General features: G+C 36.5%; 2 protein-coding genes across 3 annotated transcripts in view; both read right to left on the bottom strand.

The window, feature by feature from the left end:
* The window catches only part of LOC142353565 (uncharacterized), a 34,987-nt gene extending 21,451 nt beyond the window's left edge, over positions 1-13,536 (bottom strand). The window contains exons 1-2 of one of the 2 annotated variants that reach the window (XM_075405842.1): positions 12,281-12,409; positions 11,899-12,138 (exon numbers count right to left, since the gene is read on the bottom strand). Coding sequence is in view for 1 of the 2 variants with exons in the window: in XM_075405841.1 (XP_075261956.1) it covers positions 12,281-12,439 (159 nt within the window). In the remaining variant the exon portion in view is untranslated. Of the gene's footprint in view, positions 1-11,898; positions 12,139-12,280 lie in introns of both variants that reach the window. The other variant, XM_075405841.1, reaches the window with a different exon arrangement.
* Positions 13,537-13,804: 268 nt separating this feature from the next.
* Positions 13,805-20,127, bottom strand: part of LOC142353346 (metabotropic glutamate receptor 3-like) — an 83,649-nt gene continuing 77,326 nt past the window's right edge. The window contains exon 10 of the mRNA XM_075405578.1: positions 13,805-13,950. The gene's annotated coding sequence lies outside the window, so the exon portion shown is untranslated. The remainder of the gene's footprint in view (positions 13,951-20,127) is intronic.

Genomic DNA, 20,127 nt, shown 5'->3' on the forward strand with positions numbered 1-20,127 from the left:
TAATCAATTGCAACCTGCTTCAGTCGGGGGTGGGGGAGAGGGAGGGGGAGCCTGGGGGGGGGAGGGGAGGGGAAGCATAAATGGGACTAATAAGTTCAATAGTGGGCTTCAAATAACTACATTAGAGGTTGAGATATACCACTATTAAGAATTAAGTGAAAAATGGCAGCAGTTTTGGCGCACTTTTCATTTGAATTTTAGTATTAAATTGCCGCCAAGTGAGTTCAGCTGCCTGAAATTGTGATTGAGAGAGAACTTTAGATCACGCGAAACGCAAAATGTCAAGGGCGTAAAGTCAAAACCGTCAAGCCAAAATTTTGCATAAAAAAACACACACATTTACAATAAATTCTATGAACTTCGTTCAAGAGCAATTAAAAATATGTTTAATTCTAAACAGATATTCTCCAAAGTTGATCCAGAACGTTTTATTTAAAAAATTAACAAATAAAGAGTCGAAAAAAAAGTTTTAAGAAATACCACAAAACTACTCGCTTTTTCTCAACACTTATGCGTGACCATAATCGTCACTTCAATTTGACTTCAATATCATGAAAGTGTGTGAGCAGATTAAGAAAACAGAAGAATTCTAGAAACGACTCGAAGAGTCATCTCTGTCAAAAAAAACTACTTATTCAATTTGGTGATACCTACTAAATCAAGTCAATCTAAAAAAAATAGTCAAAATTGATAAATTAGCCTAGAAACTGAACTAAAAAATTGAATTGCTTCCTTATATAATCAAGTGCAACCAACAACAAAGCAATCTATGCAATTGAACAGATAAAACTGTTATTACAGGAATATGCAAGCAATGTTAGGCTCTCAAAATTTTCTATTTTTGAAGAAAAATAAAACACTGTCAGAAATGGGGAAAAAGAAGTTATAAAATTCATCAATTTTCTGTTATTTATTTTCAAAAAAACTCTATTTTATACTGTTCATTCATTTGCAATCATTTGTTATTTAAAATCACTTTGAGCAACAGTTGTCCTTTTAATTCCCAGTGCAACCGATTGGCACCGAACAAATTATGGTCAAAAATTGCAAAAATCACGAAACAACGGAAACCTAAAAAACATAACCCGCTAACGTCGGGAAAATTGCTCTCAAACTACCGGAGAACGGTTGGCTTCTTCAGTAGCTAGCCACGGATTAGTGGGGCTAGCTATACTTTAATTGAATGGGCGTAAGGTTAGCTCAGCAGGGGATGCACCGGGGGCTGATGGGGGCAACAGTGGGGGGGGGGGGTATGAGGGCACACTGGCGTCCACTGGGCGCTACTGTTCATACCGCTTTTGAGGACCAAAAGTCAAATGGGTCAGACGAAAAATCGGTCAAGCGAAAAATCGCATAAAAAGAACGACAGGACTAATATAATTGCTACAAACTTCGTTTGAGAGCAATTAAGTACCATAAATTAGGATTCAGCATAAAAAAATTTTAGAACACTATCTGATCATCTTAAAAATATATATGACTAAAGCCCGTCCAAACCACTAGATCAAAAACATAGCCGGCAGATCGCCGGAATAGCTGCGAAAGAATAGACCTGCGTGCCATATAATAGAGACAGAAACAGATACATATCTAAATTGAAAAAAAATCGACGCCGCTCAAAAAACTAGGCTAAAAACATTCAGCGATAAATTAATAAAGCTTGTTAAAATTCATTCCACAGAAGCCTCTTATTAGGGACCTTTACTGCACATACGAGTTCCTTTGACCTTAAACAAATTCAAATTAAACTTAAGTTTTAAAGTGCAAAAGTCATTTTATTGAGTGAGGTAAGTCAGGTATGACCAAAATCTAATCACGCAAATAACTTAAAAACTTTCGCTAAAGCGAGTGAGAAATGACGTCACGCGCGCAAATGCCGTTAGTGAGAGGAAGAAGTCATTCAGAAAACTTGACTTTTTCAGCTTTAATGCGTGAACAAAAGTAAAACGAAAAAAGAGCGTTAGACGACGAAACAAAAAAACCAAGAGCACCACAATATAGCTACGCTCAGCTTACAGCTTCGCAGCTATAATAAACATCATTTTAAACAAAAACTGCTTGAAAAAGCTGGACTTGAACAAAAACATTTGTTCCACTCAGGACATTTTATTGCATTTCAATTTCTCGCACTCTCAAAAACAGCGGCATGAACAAAAAAAACCACACTTTTCGCTCCATTCTACAATTTTGTTCAACATTCAAACCACTCTAAAATTTTTAAGTGTTTCATTCCCTGCATCAAAATTCACACCAATGAAATTGATTTAAATAAAAACACTTCTCCAATACCCCTGTTCGAGTCGTAAAAAGATAGCGTTCCGATTCAATTCAAATTCTTTGAATTGTAAAAAGGAGAGGGCCTAAGTTATAGCCGTTGAGAGAATGGCGGCGGCTATTAAAATATGATATGTTACAAACTTTTTCACTCACAATCGCACTCGCAAAATGCAAGCTTGCATGTTCTAAGACCATAAGAACGAGACAGCACTCTAAAACACGGTGTTGTCGCAAATTCGCGTTAAATATTTCACCATTTAACCAGTTTCAATAATTTATAGACACATTTCACTAAACTTTAGACCATAAAGATTATGGTAACCACAAACTCTAGTCTGCACACCGACTAGACACTTTAGATCATTATTAGACCCATAGTAAATGCTCAAGTTCTAACTTATGTTCAGCTCAACATTTTGCAATATCACAACCAGAACACTTGTGCTCCCGGTCTCATAAACAGTTGGGCAAATAAGTGAACGCAGATGCAAAAATCCATGCAAGTGAAATAAAAACCAACAAGCTAGAAATAAAAGTTTTATGGTCAAACTATGTTAATGAACCATTGTCAATTAAATTTAACATAACGTTAATTATAACGCAGCTGTTTGAGGTGTGGTTGGGGGGATTAGACACAGGTTTCCGTAGTCTGAATTGAGAGTGCGAAAGCAGTTGTTGAGAAATAAGCGACATGTCAAACGAAAGCTGATGGTAAAAAGCGCGCAATTTGCAGAATTTATTTCGAATTTAGGAGGTTAAGATAATACTGAGCTAAGAACAGTATTTCAAATCTAATTTCAATTCTCAGAGAGGATGGCTATGGAACTTTATAACTAGTTTTTAAGCTGGTAACTAACTTTCACAAAAGATAGAACAAAGAGGAGCGCCAATCAAATTAGCATTGTTTAGGTGTACGGATAGGAAGCGATACTAAATTGATAGTGATTTTGAAAATCTGGATCAATTGCCCGTTTTTTGTTACTGATTAGCTGCCTCAGTTGCTCTCAGCACTGTGTTAATAAATAACTTTTGATAACAAAAGCCCAAAAGGTGTAACAAGAAGGCTCACATGAGTCTGTGCGCTGGACAGATTGATCTCTCATTTGAATTTTAAAACATAGAATGCATCATATCAACATATCTGAAAAGATATCGCAGAAACGTTTGCCCAAAATGGCAACTGTTTTATGACTTAAGTTTGTAAAAAAAGACGTGAAAATGAAATATTTAAGTTTTCTGAGGAGCTAAAAATGATTGGTTGATCCTCTTTAACGAGGAAAAATTTTTGCGCTTTTTAAAAAAATTTTAATTTCCAAAAAAAAAACACGAAAAACTTCAAAATTCTCTTTGTAATTGAAGTATATACGCGGATGGCTTTAATTTGATACCACATATGTTAGTCTCGGATGCTCTTAATAAAAGATCAAAAAGTATTTGGACAAAAAAAGTAGGCCTGGCATAAAGGTCTCCCATTTTCTTTCAAATAACGTGAGAACAATAATTACTTTTAACCCAGAGTAACTTAATTAATGTCCTGGTTGAAAAAGTGAAACTAGCCTGGAGAAGTCGGAAATTCTCTTCATATGTTTAATTGCCAAAAAATGACGTGGAATCACTGAAAAGCAAAACATTCACTTTCGTAACCAGGACACATTATTAAAATCATTATGGCTTAAAAAGGTAGTTATTACACCTTTTGGGGGGCTGCAAAACCCATCAATGGGGTGCAGAGCATTCAAATTGAACGGTATTGGGGGGTTCATCATATCATAACGGACTTGCAATTGGACCAGTCGAAACAGAAACTATTTGTTCCTATTAAACTAACTATTGACGCAGAATATCAGGTTATACGATGAGGATTGGATGTGAGAGAGAAAATGTTACATCTACACAATATAAACAGTTCACAGATAAACTGAAGTGCCAGATGATAGCTATAAAGAATCACAATAGTGCTGTACATACAAAAAGCAAGCCTAATAGACGACTCAATTTTTACTAATTTAGACGCTACATCCTACAAACATTAACTCGAGACATAACTGTGAAAAATTGCTTGACATTTTAACCAATGCCGAAGTTTCAAAATACCCAATGTCTGGTTAATAAGATCTAAATTTCGGTTGTAGTAATTTAATTACGTCAAACGGGCCGCTGAGCCATGGCAAAGGCAATTGTAAAACACAACCTGCGGGTTGCCGGAAATAGCCGCTGTTGACTCTCTCATAACCGCAATTGAAATTCAAAGGACAAAAAACTTAAACTTAAATTTTTTGTAATAAATTTACGACAAAAAACGTAAATTTATTATTTTACAAAAAATTTTCAAAGCGCGAGCTATTTTGATTGGATTTTGTTGTTATATATACTCCTGTCTCTTAATGAGGGGCTACAGAGATCAATATCGATGCCAATATACATTAGACCAGGTAACTAAGGCTAATTAGAACAAATACCGAGCATCTAAAACTGGTCTTTAAGGGTTTATCACGTTTCTAATTTTGATTTCTTCTTTCTCGATATTAACTCTGTTCAATTTAGAACACTTTGCTGAGCAACTGCTGTTTAAAAGCATTGCGAGCACAATGTGAGAAGAGTGAAACTCGCCTAGATAAGTCAAGAAGATTTTACCCAAAATGTAGATCAAGCCGTGAAGCAAAAATATTTAGGAAGCCGTGAACTAAAGTAAAGCGAAAAAAAATTTATGTTTGATGAACTCAGGCGCATGAAAAGTTGTCTCTGGCAGAAAAATTCCCTTTCAGGAAACCATTACATGCAAAAATCACTCACAAAAAAAGTTTAAATCAATTTAACTTCAATGAAATATTTAGCCGCAAAAGCAACTGAACAAAAAAAAGAAAAATTTAATTATTTTACTCTTATAACAGGAGTATACATGAAAACCAAAACCTTTCTTTAATAAAAATTGAGACAACCAAAATGCTCGAGCAGCAATATTTCTAATTTCTCAAATTTTTGTCAAATTTCTCAGCAAAATGTTGTTTTATCTCATCAAAAATGCGGTTAACTCATACCTCAAAAACTCCTCCAATTAATAAGCGTCTATTCAACCCCCCCAATGAATGCAATGAAATAAAACAATGGGCAACAAATTGATTAAGTAACCTAAGAAACCGCAAAAGGGCTAAAAAGTCCAAATTAGCATTCAACTCAACTTAATAAACAAAACATGAATTGAATGATATGAAAAAGAGGCTTCTCTATTACTTCTCTGCGAATTGTAAAATAGGTCCTTAATAACAGCCAGCTGAGAAGACGAGGTCGGCTATTAATTATAAATACAACCGGCATTATCCGGCATTATTTTGGGCATTTTGTCATTGGGTATTTTGTCTTGACACTAATATCTAAGAATTGTTTTTGGACTCCGTAACAAACTTTTCCATAACTCTATGTGATCAAACTAATACGAGTTTAAGCATTTATAAATAATTACAAAGCTTAGAAAGTGATAAGCCGTTACAATAAATCTATACAATTAAAAGAAAACAAACGTCAACAATCCAGCCCGAGAAGCGGAGTGATCATTAGCTAATACTAGAAGACAAAACTGATCAAAAAGCAAATCCCATTACCTTCAGCGCGGGTAGGGGCGAGCGTGCGGATTTAGGGATGGAATGAGGCGGAGTGAGGGGTCAACTGATGGGGTGGGGGTCAAGTGGGAGGGGAGTCAAATTCGAAGAGTCAGTTTCCGGTTAATCGCATACTTGGGGACTAGTGCACCGTAGGGTTCTAAGAGAACTCAATGACCTCCGAGCATTACCTGTTTCTCCCGTTTTTGATGACCAAAAATTAAATGTTCAGACACAAAAAACGATGAGACGAAAAGTCGGTGGTACGAAAAATCGTTAAAAAAAATCGTACTGAAATAATCGCTACAATCTTTGTTTTAAACCAAATAAAGAACAAGTTTCTCGTATAAAAAACTCTTGAAGACCAAATGAAGAATGAAAATCAATTCCATTAAGCCCAAAAACGTTGCAAAAAATGGTACTCTTGTTAAGAGAGCAGGTTGACTATCATCAAAGGACACAAAGGCATGAGCCCGAGTGTGGATTCCTTAGCAAAACCAGATATTTGAAATTTCATTCAAACATAGTGTTCATAGCAGTACAAAAAGATGCTAAGCAATTTTTGCTATAATAGCTCCGCTCATCTTTCGCCGCTATTATTAAGGATTTACGTATTAAAAAAATATATAATCAAAAATATTTTAAAATGATAGGAAGCAGCAAAACAATTAGCAATTTTCGGTACATCAGCTATTTGTTCCTATAATTTCATCTCATTTTGATTACTGAAAAAAGACCAATTTATCAACAAAAAAGCAAAATCGATAAGATTTTTTTAACTTTATCACGCGAATGAACAAACACAAAACACACTCGCTACTAAGAGTAAAGCATGACGCCACGCACGCAATTCAGGAAAATTGCATGAAAGAATGAACAAAGAAGCAGATTTGAAGTGATTGTGACGTCATATGGTCGAAACAAAAATCTTGACAACGAAATAAAAACATAGCATGACAAGTCCTGACACAATTCAAAGAATACACAAATATACAAGTAGTGTGAGAACATTTACAAGTCATTTACGAAGTACTAGAGCATTCATACGCCAACCATTCATTTAATAAGTTGAAATCAGCATTGCATGTTTCATTTATTATTTTTCGTATATTTAGCGAAAAAAAAGAAACAGAGCCCAGCACCTATTGCATGACCCAAAAACTTTTTTTAAATACTGTTGGCAAAAAACTTTAAAACGTTAATGTAGAATGCAAATTCAATTCAAAAGCTAATTAACTGCGGATGCAAAAGGGTTAAAACTTTCTGAAGCTCAAGTCTTTATATTTCAACCCTAACGATCTCTATATGCTGATCTAAGGTTCATAGTGAAATTATAGAAACAAAAATGACTAAACGTAGCCAAATAAAAGTAGCCGAATCGATTCGTTAACGGACTGAACTGTGTTGACACACTGTGAAACTTTTTTTTCTATGTTTCAAAACACGTTTTAATTTGGTCCGCAGTTTCATTAAATTTGAAAAATATGGCGAATTCAGCCTCCAATTCGAAGACAAAAAGCTTACAAACAATAGCAGAAATATAAAGCAAGGAACTTTGATAACTTAACGCAGTCTTTGACAGTTAAATTGAACATCAAATCTCAATGTCCAGGGTTTATTGGTCTATCACTTTTCTTTTGATTTCGCTTCTTGAACTTCAAAAAATCGAGTATATTTGCTAGAGACAATCTAAATTCAGTTGAAGCAGTGCACTGTGTAAATCAGTAATCAAATGTGAAGGTCGTGACTTATGTAAACCGAAAAACCGTGATCGAAAGGTAAAACAAACTAAAAATACATGGCAGGACAAATCTTGACCTACAATTCAATTAAAATGTCATTGACTCAAAAACCAAAAAACACCACCTGATTGATAATGGACTATGACTGGATTGGAAAAACAGTTTAGGAAAATCAGGTCATAAAAAACGGTGCAATCAAAGTCAAATTGCCGCACGTGTACTTTCACTTTTCGTAAAAATTAGAGCGAAAAATTTCAGGCCGAGAAAAAAACACTTTTTTCGCTTCACTTCCTGTTTCGGCTTGACCAAAATCATCACTTCAATTTGACTTAAAAAATCATGAAAATATGCAAACAGAACTTTACCGCTCCAATAAAATTCAAATTCTTTGAATTGTAAAAAACAAAGAGAAGGCCAAAAATATCCCCAGCTATCGCTTTACGGCTTTAATAAAAAAAATTGTAGTAAACAAATTGATTAGCTTCTTTGCTCAGTAATGCAAGCTGATATACTTAAAGATGATGAAAACATATTTCCACAAAAATGTCACCACGGCTAATTTGATAACATACCGACTACCATATCGGACGAATTGCTTTCGAAGGACAGGTGCGGGGTAATCTTTGGTTTCAGGTAGCTGAAGCACAGAGGGGCTCGCCTCAGGGGGCCTGGATATGTTGGGTTGCACGGGGGCAGATGAACAGGCCCATGACTGACCTTAAAACCGTGAAACCTGCCTCCTCGAGCAGTCTTCAGCAGCTTTGCTTAACCGTACACTTATGAGTTTATTAATGGTCCAAAAGAACTGATCAGACTAGATGGACTTAAGTTTTAAATGTTAATCGCGTTTTTGATTACAGCAAGTCAACTCAAACAAGTCAAGCCGGCAAAAAATGATGGACAATGTTCAAGCTAAACAGTGAAAACGCTCGAGAGAGGAAATTTTCTATCAATATTAAAGACACGCGTTTACAGTAATTAAGTCAAAAAGTCAGGAAAAATAAAATTTTATCAATCATCCCGACAGTCTGTAAACATGTTAACAGTTTAAAAGTTTAGAAGTCAGAAAGTTACTTCTGAATCACGTGTTAATCAGAGAGTCACTTATTAGTATGAAAAAAGCAAAACAACATTCTTTAAAATGTTTTTAGACAACATTTCATTTTGTACAAAACACCAACATTTGTCAACTTTTCAAAAAAAACTCATTTCAGAATCATCAATAAAATGCAGTATATTGGAAATCACTTTCACTTAAACTGGTTTAAAATGATTAACTGGCGCAAAATAATTAACTAATGGCTATAAAAAGTGTCAGAGAGCAATCGACAATTGCAAGATTGCAAAAGAATTCATTTTCTCAATGAAATTATTTAACGCTCAACCAGATTAAGTCAAATCTTACAAATATCTTTTGCTTACAAAATTTAAGACATCGACTTGCATAATTGTGAAAAAAATTGCCGATAAAAATGATCATCAGCACAGAAATAAATTCTTTGTCTGAAACACTGGACCACTGAGCACACCCCGGAAAACTAGCCGAAGTCAACATGCAGTTCAGAGACATAAGGCACTCAATACGAAGCAATTCATCAAACAATCCGAACATAGACGCTTGAATCTAGTAACAACTATTGGACAAATTTCTCAAAGTGAGAAAACCACTAGTACGTCAATACACAAGATGATAAAACTAAATGAACGCAATTCAATATCATGAACAGTTTATGGATCACAACAATGAGTTTCAGCAAATGACCCCCCCCCCCCGGCAAATAGAAATGGAATCGCCCACAACCCCTTGCGCATTGCATTACTGACTTTGAGCTCGCAGTCAAATGAAATCCTCCTTAAGTGTCTCAGAACTCAAAAGGCGCAGCAGCGATTAGTGTGAACTGATAATCGATTATTAAATATTTAATAGACTCATGTACATATGGGTTATGATTTCACGGGGTTAATTTCTATAGTGCATTCTGGTAAACAATAGTTGGTAACAATATAAGGAGAGGATAAACATGCAAGTTAGCCCAAATATCAAGATGTATCAATATGAGAAGCTAATGTATTAAGTATACCACACCAACTGTTTCCATCATTTATTTATAACGAATAAGCTCTTCCACATTTTAACACCCACACCAACCTCCCCCCCCCCCCCCCAGAAAAGTCGCGCTCGCTAGCTAATAACTCTCCCTCCCATTGGTTAATTATGTCATTGTATATCATGATGGGCAGATCTAACTTTCATGTGGCACTTGAAAAAGTTTCCTCTTTAACAGGTTAATAGCTTTTTGTTGACAATGGTTTCTTTAGCCAAAAAAGGTGGGACAATCAATTACAATTAATCTTTCCAATCAAAGTGGTTAAAAGGAAAACGCTGATTTTAATCCCAGATGGAGGGGGGGAGGGGTGGGGGGTATAGTTGGAAACAGTTTTGATCACAAACAAACTGAACTGTTCACAATGTCACCACGCACAGAGCATCAATAACAGTCGAAATCCAGCTCCATTCATGGCTCAAATTGAAGCATGACTTATCAAACTCTAGTTCCACGCCTTTCATAAAGACCTGTCATTCATTGATGCGCTGGATCTAACATCCGGACCTCGAACCAGTATGATAAACTCAATTTATGTCAACGTCATCAAGCACGGATCTTAAATCTGGCCCTCACTTGACCTCCGTAATGACCTGTCTATCAGGTTGCTTTCCTGCGCTAGCTTATTCAGATTCTTTTAACCTTCTTTGAGAAAAATGTTTAACAAGACTCCATAAATAATAGCCAACTTCGATGTACCAACCACCCCCACCCCCCCTCTCTTGCCGAAATAATATTATAATTTGGAGCTATACTTTCATGGGAGGCACTATGATTAGAATTTCGTATGATACTTGTATGATTAGGAAATATATGAGAAGTAAAATTTGGGGTGGTCTACCGCACAGAAAATGTCTCCCTTCTGTGATTAGTTTCGAACCCAATCATTTGGTCCTTTCTATACTGGGTTTGGGACAGAGAATTTAGGCGTAGGTTCGAGACTGGCTTTGGAGCGATCCGATTTCTGTGCGGTTAGCCACCCCAAATTTTACTACTTATATGATTTTTGCACGAGAAAAAAAATCATTCATATGATCAAATCATTCTTGACCTTTCAAATGATTTTCAGGAAAAATGCATGACCATAAAACCCGTCGTAAAAATTAATGAAAAGCTATATTGCAAATTGTTGCGTAAGCATTTTTTCAAGAAACATTTAACGAGACAGAACATAACAGGAATTGAGGAATTGACGAACTATCAATCTTCGTACACACCAATCACTATCACGTCAGTATTTAAATGGCACAAAATAACGAAGAAAGTAAAGATACGAGATGCCAAACGTTCCCGGATGTTCCTAAACTGGCAAAAAGCGTCCGAGTCAAAAACACGGACCATTGTAGTCTTGTAACAGACTAATCATGGCTCTGTCGACTTTCGGGTCAGTGAACTTTAGGCCAATTAACGAACGCAACAGACCAAAGTATTGTGTATTGCTCTCAAACTAAGGAACTCAAGTCTTCTCAAAAGATGCTTTTTGAAAAATAGAAATTAGTGTTCTTAAAAATCCAAAATTTAAACCATATTCTAAACTGAAAGATTTTTCAGCATACTTTTTTTTAATATACGAGCATGCCGTGTGTATAATTCTAAATTTCGAATAGGTTGCGCGAAACGCGATGTACCACCAAAGTTAATTGGCTGATTTAGAATGATCAATAATGAGAAATATTTGGCTCATTTTGATCAACTTTCCGACATAAACTACCTCGAGTTAGAGAGTGATTACATTCAAATTACATTATATTCTTCAAAAAACTCCATTTAGATCACGCGCGGTTACAACCAGGCAATGAAAATTAAGTTGGTGACACAAAAACAGCACCGAAAAGACCAACAGGACTTAAATTTCTAAAATCTTGGTTTGAGAGCAATTTATCTTTTTTTTTACCTCAATTATTGACCTTTTACCTGTTCAATTGATTCTGCAATTCAATGCTCAGCTGTGAAAAATACAGCTGACGAAATTGCGTGCTTTAAAAGCTCATCAGTAATCTTCAAGTGAGCTTGAACAACCCGCGACAATCAAAATGTGTGCACACTACTAACTTGATATCCGCTGTTGACCTTACCAAATTTGATATTGAATAACAATCGCACTTTATCAAAATTTAATTCACTTAAGATGGCTGTAAACTGAATTGTAAAAAAACAGTGAAAAGAAAATTAACTCACCTTTTTTGCTCATTTTCGAGGCTGATATTTTCAGCAGGGGGAATCTCCGGGATGTCTATGATCGATCAACGTAATCTAGCGATCACGAGGGCTTTTTGGGTGTGTAAGCTAGCTTTCTAGGTAGCTTGTAAATCTATCTGCATAGCAGACAACCGCATATCTCTAGCCTAGCCACCAATTGTGACTAGCTAGGACCGCGGTGGTTCGATTTTCAATACTTGCGCTTTGTTTGAACCTGGTCTGTCAAAACATGACCCATTTTACAATATTTGTAACACAAATCGTAGGTAATAACGTTTATCGTAACTCGTATCACATCGCTTTTTCAATACACTGACAATTAAGCTAAAAATTAACAAAAAATCTGATGAGTTAAAGTTACCTGTGTTCTCGAAGAATTTTGGTCACTTTGTCGGCCAACTGGGTTTTCACCGGTTTGCCCAAAATTCGGCCCAATAGGACTGGCATGCTCGTGCTCAGACCCGCCTCGACCTTTTGCTCTTTTTCTTCCTCGTTCGTCGTCAACAGATTTTTCTGCCATTTCTTTTTCTGAAAAGTTTACAAAACAAGTAGAGTTTTCAGATATCTGGCAAATTTACATCAATATAAAAAACTGCTTGAGAAAAATTGCTACTACTCTGATCATATATTTTTTAACAAACTCGCAGAAGTTTTGAGCACCGATAACAAACTGGTTTTCGAAGATTTTTGAAAATTGGAAACACCTTTGTTAATTCGTATTTTTATTTCGGAAATTTTTGCATATTAAGAACGAACCGACTAAACAATAACTTTCAAAATAAGGTAAGAAGCCTTAAAATTATGAAAATCAGAACAACTAGTTTTTGTCAAAATACTCACATTCAAAACAGTTTCAAAGTTTAATTCGTATTAAATTATCGAGATCAGTACATTAAAAATTTCATTAAAACAACAAACTAGTTTAGAATAAAAAATCATGGAATTGTTTCGCACCGATGGTATATCAATCATATTAGAGATGGTTGATTGAAAGCCACAATCACAAATGTCAGCTTTCTTTTCTCAACGTACATAGCTCCAACAATATACATATATAAATCGGTTGTTTAGCTTTGAGACAGTAACACAGGTAGCTGTTCGAGCTGAACTCTTCTATCTTCTAGCAAAGGTAAAAAAGGTAAAGGTATAAATACTGCTCTTGGAAATGACATTGACTCAGCAATTGAATTAGTAGAGTACTAATTTAACGCTTTCACGCGGCTTTTATAGCCTAGCATGTTGCTGTAATTCTAAAATACACGCATCTTTGCAGTTAAAGTTATATACCCTACTGTAATCTTTCATATTGGGGGGCTAACTGTTCCGTCCATTGGGTGGATGACACCCCCCCCCCCTTTTTGTGTTTTTGAGATTATTTGACGCAATGAAGAAATGTTCAGAACAAACAAACAAAACAGCAAAGGTAAACTTGTTTTTCAAAATCACAAATTTTCATCGCAAGAACAGTCCATATAGATACAGCTACCTATTTCATTTCGTGAGACAAATATATGAGTATATAATCTCATGCAGCATTCACAATTATCAATGATAATAGCATCCATACCATAACGCCATAGACACCATTTTAGATACCATATCAAAATCGTATATGGATAATTTCGACGAGAAAGATATCTTTGTCGTCTATACAATGACTGAGCTCTGAAATTGGTAGTTTTGTCAGAGACCGCATAAGCTATGGTTTGGCTTTAGCTGAGAAACAATGCTGCCACGATTAAATTCAAAATTCTTTTTAATATTTTACAGTCCATTCGCAAATTACGGTTGCGACAAATTTCACGTTCAGACGAGCAGTAATTGTAGATGTACAAAACTATCGCGGCCAAGAGCCAGAACAAGCCCACCAATATTACTAAAAACAATTTAAAAGAAAGGAGGTTCGGTAATATGCGCTCGCAAATAATGCTCCGACTTCTCGCATCAATATTTCGCTCAAAGGACCAAGGAGCTCACTCATCTTCCTAAGGACAGCAAAGATTACTTCACAGGTTACAATTTGATGGGCACCTGAAAAAGCATAATATAGAACACAACAATCCAATTTTCCGATTACTAGAAATGGATAAACGAAAATGAGAAGTAAAAAAAGCCTAAGATAAACACAACTGCCAGTAGTATGAAATAGGGGCATAGAGAGAGGGGGGTTACCATTCGATCCTTAAACATGTGAGAGTAGGGGGTTATCATTGAACCTTAAACATGTGAGGGTAGTTATCCCAGGCAGGAAATGATTAAGGGGATTAGGTGACTCTCTGGAAGTCATTTTCAACAATGACAACGATAGCAACGGTTGATTTGAAAAATATTCACGAGATTTACCAGCAAGTAAAAAAAGAACATTCAGAATATGGTGAAAGATTATTATATTTTTTAGCAACTTGTCTTTACCTAGATCCGGACATCGATTTGGACATCCATTGAAATTGAGGCCTTATGGTGGTTTGATTGGTATTGATAACTCCTCGCTTGACAAATATTTCAAATCTTACAAAATTTTGAGACTACATGCAATTCTTCATGACGCTTCTGGATTTGTCTTTGAATACAGTGAGAGGGGACCGGGTTATTCGTATGTCCTACCCTGTCCAGTAACAAACGAGTATCTTGGTCACGTCACAGGACTTGCCTTCTGTCTATATGTGAAAACTTTCAACAACAACTTCACTTTAATGGAATGTTGAAAACGCATGCGGTTCTATATTTTGAGGGCTTTCGACAAAAAAAGTCAGGATTTATCATAAAAGAGCTTGCCGTTTTCACGGAAAACTACACCGATACAGTGTCTTTTCTGCCTCCAGCCTCCATCAACACGCTCTCATTGAGTGAACAAAATCATATCGTTGGATCTCAAAGTTTCTTCATGGTTTGGCCTGGGAGAGCGGTGACTACCCGTACTGTTATCTTCAACAGATTCGTCAGAGCATAGTTCTTCGCTTCCCATTGTCGAAATTTTATTCGAAAGGGACGGAAAAAACAGACTTTGCAGCAACTACTTCAGAAAGAGGTGACTAAACTAGAGAGCCTACTACGTTCAAAAATCGAAAAACTGTTGCGGTATCGAGACACCAGTTTGCGATTTGCATTCAATTAGCTGCCCACATCGACAAAAAAGCAGACACTGCGCCAAGAAAAAGGCCAAGTTGTTTTATCAGTGGCTGACGAATGAATCGCCGATCGGAAAAAAACGGCCCCATCTTTACTTCAAGTGAACTTATCTCCCAGTTTGACAGTGTACAGTTGCATAACGGTTGAAAATCAGTTAACTGTAACATTTGTTAAAGAAGAAAAAATTGACACTCGAGGACAAACCGTACTGAGAAAGCAACAAATTGCTTGCAGTAGTGCTGAAATTGGAGCTTTCAAGAACTATCTATCACTTCTGGAGTACTTTCAACTCTACCATGTCTATGCAAGAGAAAATGCGAAGAATGAAACTAACCCCTTTTTTACCTACGCCCAAGCGGCCAGTAGCAGTTCCGATGTCTCTGACCGATGAGAGTCTTCCGGATGAAATTAAGCAAGTTGTCCGAGAGGGAAATCTGGACTCGATTGTTTACCACGAGAAAGATTGTGGTGTGAAAGCCAGTTACACAGTGACCTACAAAAAAGCAGATGCAAACTCCAATTATACAACTCATGAATTTTTATTGTTGGCTAACAAAATAACCTAACCTATGCTTTGTTAATTCATTATTTTCGAAAAAATCTTGTTTTGAATGAGTCCATTTCAGGATCAAATAGATTCAGGGAGGAATAACCGATCTAGTCGTCGATGACAATAGTCAAGAAAGACAGTCCAGGCGGTTTTGTTATTCAAGATTGCCTCGATCTGAAGTTGTATATTTTACACAATTTTTCATCATACTTTTTCTAATTGCTGTTTCTCTCATTAAGTTTTTCAACCTTGACTTTGAAGAGTCAAGATTTCGGTTTTCACTTCTTTCTTGTACAGCTGGATATGCTCTTCCCAATCCAAAGTTATGGATAAAATTATTTCAACTACCGACAGACTGTTTATGGCGATATGTGGTCCATGTTGCGGAAAAACAATTGATTTTCAAAATGTTACTTCAAAATACATTCGCACCTAATTTTCGGTCTATTTTTAATTTCTACCAGCATGATCAACCTGAATGTCAGGCATTGGAGAGAAAACTGAACATACAGTTTTTAAAATTTGCTAGTTTTGAACAAATAACAGGACTGGATAATTGTCTTTTAGTTTTTGATGACTCTTGTGAAGAAATGTTCAACGACAAAGAGTTTTCCAAGTTAGCTACAGCGGGTCGGCATAAAAATATAAGAGTTATTTATGTGAGACATAATCGGTTCCAACAGAGCAAATGGTCCAGAACTAGTGACCTTAATACAACATATACTATTTTATTCAAATCTCCACGTGATGTGCAGCAGATTGCTTTAATTGGTCGTCAGCTCAACAACACAGTTTTTGAAAGAAAGTTACGAGCTAGCAACCAAACAACCATTTGGTCAATTATTAATTGACTTAGACCCAAAAATGTCTGACGCTTTACGTTACTGCTCCAACATTGTGCCACCAGGACCATCAATTTTTTACTTACCCCCTGCGAAAGCTGTAATTACAAATATAACCGATAAAAAAGAAAGAACTATGTATGCTGCGGCAAATGCTACAAGTATCGGATATCGACCTAAAAAAACTGATCGAGGCAGCTTCTAAAAAATTGTTCAAATTTTCTGCGAGCGCTTCCTCAATTTTGTCAATGGCAACGTCCCCATTTCCAAAACTTTACTCGAAAATCACGAAACTTCATTTAGAAAAATAAGAAAATGTTTGTCAGAGGATTAGAGCTCTTAAAAACGGTCGCTTTTTCGTGTTATGTTTATCCGAACACAGCATAATGCATACCGAAGAGTTCATTTTAGTCCCAAAGCGGATGCTTATCACGAAGCAGCGCGTTAGAAGCGAGATCCTTGAAAACCCCTTTTATAGAAACAAAGCTGCTCAGCTATCTCTTATGCAGCGAGACACACCGACAACTGAGGAAAATGTTGAAAAAGCAGATAGAGTGGTCCAAACAGAGGCAACAAGAGGAGCCCGAAAAAATGGACTCCGTTAGTGATGACAGCAAAATGGAAGCAATCATCACAAAAAAAACCAAAAAATACGTTTGAATCGATAATGGCAAAAGTGAAACTGAAGAAAACTGAAGTCAAACGTGCTGAGATAGTGCTCGATATTATCCTCCAATCAGATAAAGTTACTATTGGTGAAGAAAGTAGTTTGATTTACATTAACAACGAGTCCACGGATATACAAGTTTCTCCTTTTTTTGTATGATTTACAACAACCAACTAAAAGAATTGATCAAGAGGCATATTCAAAAATATTATTGGTTCTCCAACTTACGCCCGATCTTGTCTCAAACACATGCAAAGCAAATACTAGAAGCCTATGAGAGCGAATAAGAATTCTTCCCTACACAACAAAGTCCTCAAACAGGAAGGGGCGTCCGAAAAAACGCCTCGAAAGAAAACAAAAAGACAAACAAAAAAGAGACCGAACAGAAGAAATGGTCTCGTTTCATCTTCTGAGAGGAAAACATTGGAACAACTCTAATCAAAAGGCCCTGCATCGTTTGGAAGCCCAAAAAGATTACAAACACACAGCAATCTGAAGTTAGCAAAAACCAAGTCCTACCTAGAAACTAAGCCGTCTTTCACAAAATACCACTCGATTCGATTAAAGTTTCCAAGACTCAAAGTGATTGTGAAGGACATCAACGAAATTTGGTCTCTCGATTTGGCTCATGTTGACAAGCTTGCAGATTACAATCGCAATTTAAAGTATCTCTTGGTAGCAGTTGACTGTCTCTCACGATACCTTAGAGTGGAACCAATGAAAACGAAATATGCAACGGAAGCAGCTGAGGCATTCAAAAAAAAAAAGATCAAGTACAAGCAACCACAAAAAGTGTGGGTTGACGATGGCACAGAATTTCTCGGAGCTTTCAAAAACTTGTGTGACAAAAGAGGAATTCATTTATACAGTACCTTTAGTGAAAAAAAGTCTGCTTTTGCCGAACGGAACATTCGGTCACTGAAAAATATCATCTATAAATATCTTGAGTAAAAGATGACATAGTCTTATATTGATAAATTGGACGAATTTGATAGAACAATAAATTCACGTGTTAACCGGGTAACTAAACTTGCACCAAACAAAGTAACAAAAAAAGAAGTGCCACATCTTGTGTCTTTGAGCGCTAAAACTAGTTCCTCGCAAAAACCCAAGTTCTTTGTTGGAGATTTTGTCAGAATCGTTAAAAAGGACGAAGCCTTCAGAACGGGATACAAGCAGTCTGTCACGGATGAAGTGTTTGAGATAACAGATATTCCGTCAACTGGAATTGCAACTGGTGCGTGAACAGAAAGAGGAAAAAGAGTAGAAATAGTCTTGACGATGAGTTTACTGTTCATGTTATTTCGTCAGCGTCGATAGAAATCTTTGGATCGAATACTCTGGCATCATACCGAAATTTTTTCAATGCTGAAATTCATCTCTCTGGCTCTTAGTGAAATAATTTTTCTCTCAAAAATTGAGCACGTCTTGAATGGAGATTTAATAGCATACAGTCTTAAGGGATACGAAGACTCACAAAAACTTTCGTCTGATGCTAATGTCATTTCTCGGCCTCACAATGGAGAAAAACTGTCTTTCATGACAGGAAATTTTGACACAATTGCTCAGCTCATGAGTACCATTAAGCGAACAGTCGGACTTCCCAATTTTTCGTTTCGAGAAATCAAGAGTACTGGCAAATATGAAATAATTTTTGGTAAACATGAGGGCATTACCTTCCCGATTGAGGAGATACCTAGCATTGTGGGCCTTACGGGAAATCCAGATGGACGCGGTGTACACATTGGTTACAAAATGGGTACAGTTACATCAAATAAGTTAATGAAGAGTGATGAGACAAAAGCGTACTTTGGAGAACTTCCTGCTGATCTATGCGGGGAAAGCACCTAATTTTCATTTAAACAAACATTAGTGAGTATCAGTATGTGGGAGACGCAAAAGCTCCGTTATTGCGTGTCATTGATTCAAAACAACGTCTAAAAAACGGTAGTGTGTGCGAACTCGAACCAGCACATCGAATTGTTTTTTCAAATTTAGACTATAAAAAACTGTTATCAAACACTATACAATCAATTTCAATTGAGCTTCGCACTGAGACAAGACAATTGGTTCCTTTTTCGGGAACAGGTAAAGTTATTTTAACTTAACAATTCAAAAAGTTTTCTGACTAGCATGGATTCCTATTATGCCAATCAGGTAACATCATTGCCGCACTTCTCCGGAAACTATAGGCAAAGTGAAGTGGATTTGGGGCTTTAGCAGCGGGAAATGGACGCATTGCTTTACCATTGGCTCGACGTTTTATTTTACCGGCTGCAAAACGTATCGGGAGAGAGCTTTTAAAACAGTGTGTTCCCGAACTTGTAGATGTAGTCTCAAAGAAAAAGTCACCAAAACAAGCCTTGAAAAACACAGTTTCAAACACCATCAAAAAACAAAGAGGAGGACGAGCGCGGCAACTTCAACAACGACCAAGGAAACAAATGAACAAAGTCGTTCAAATAAGTTGACAAAAAAGCGCAAAACCTCATTCATTTCAAAGTCAAGAGCTCCAAAAAGAAGTCCATCAGATTTTTTGCAAAGGTGAAAGATGACAGCTAATTTTTTACCAAATGAGGCAACTCACAGTTCCCTCGACCTGTTTGAGAAACCATCCCTCTTAATAACGTTTGATGGAAATTCTTGTCAAAAACTGGGCCCGGTGTATAGCCCCAATGGTCCAATGTGTGAATTTGAAGTTGCTGGCGATAGAAATAACTTTACTGATTTACAAAAAATATTCTTGGAAGTCAAACGTAAAATTGTTCAGTCGTCCGAAGCAAATTTAAAATATGACGGTACAGCTGCTGCAGATGTGACTAAAACTGACGCTCCCTACTTTTGCAATAATGTGCTGCATTCACTGTTCTCTGACTGCACAGTGTCAGCCAACGGACTAAAAAATATCGAATGCAAATGGAAATTATGCTCACAAAAGTTTTATTGAGACTCAGTTTTCACACAACAAAGACACAAAAAACACTTAGTTAGCTTGTCAAGGCTACTCGTATGAGGAAAAT

This window comes from Convolutriloba macropyga, chromosome 14 (assembly GCF_964194025.1).
Source record: "Convolutriloba macropyga chromosome 14, txConMacr16.3, whole genome shotgun sequence".
NCBI classification, from domain to species: Eukaryota; Metazoa; Xenacoelomorpha; order Acoela; family Convolutidae; genus Convolutriloba; species Convolutriloba macropyga.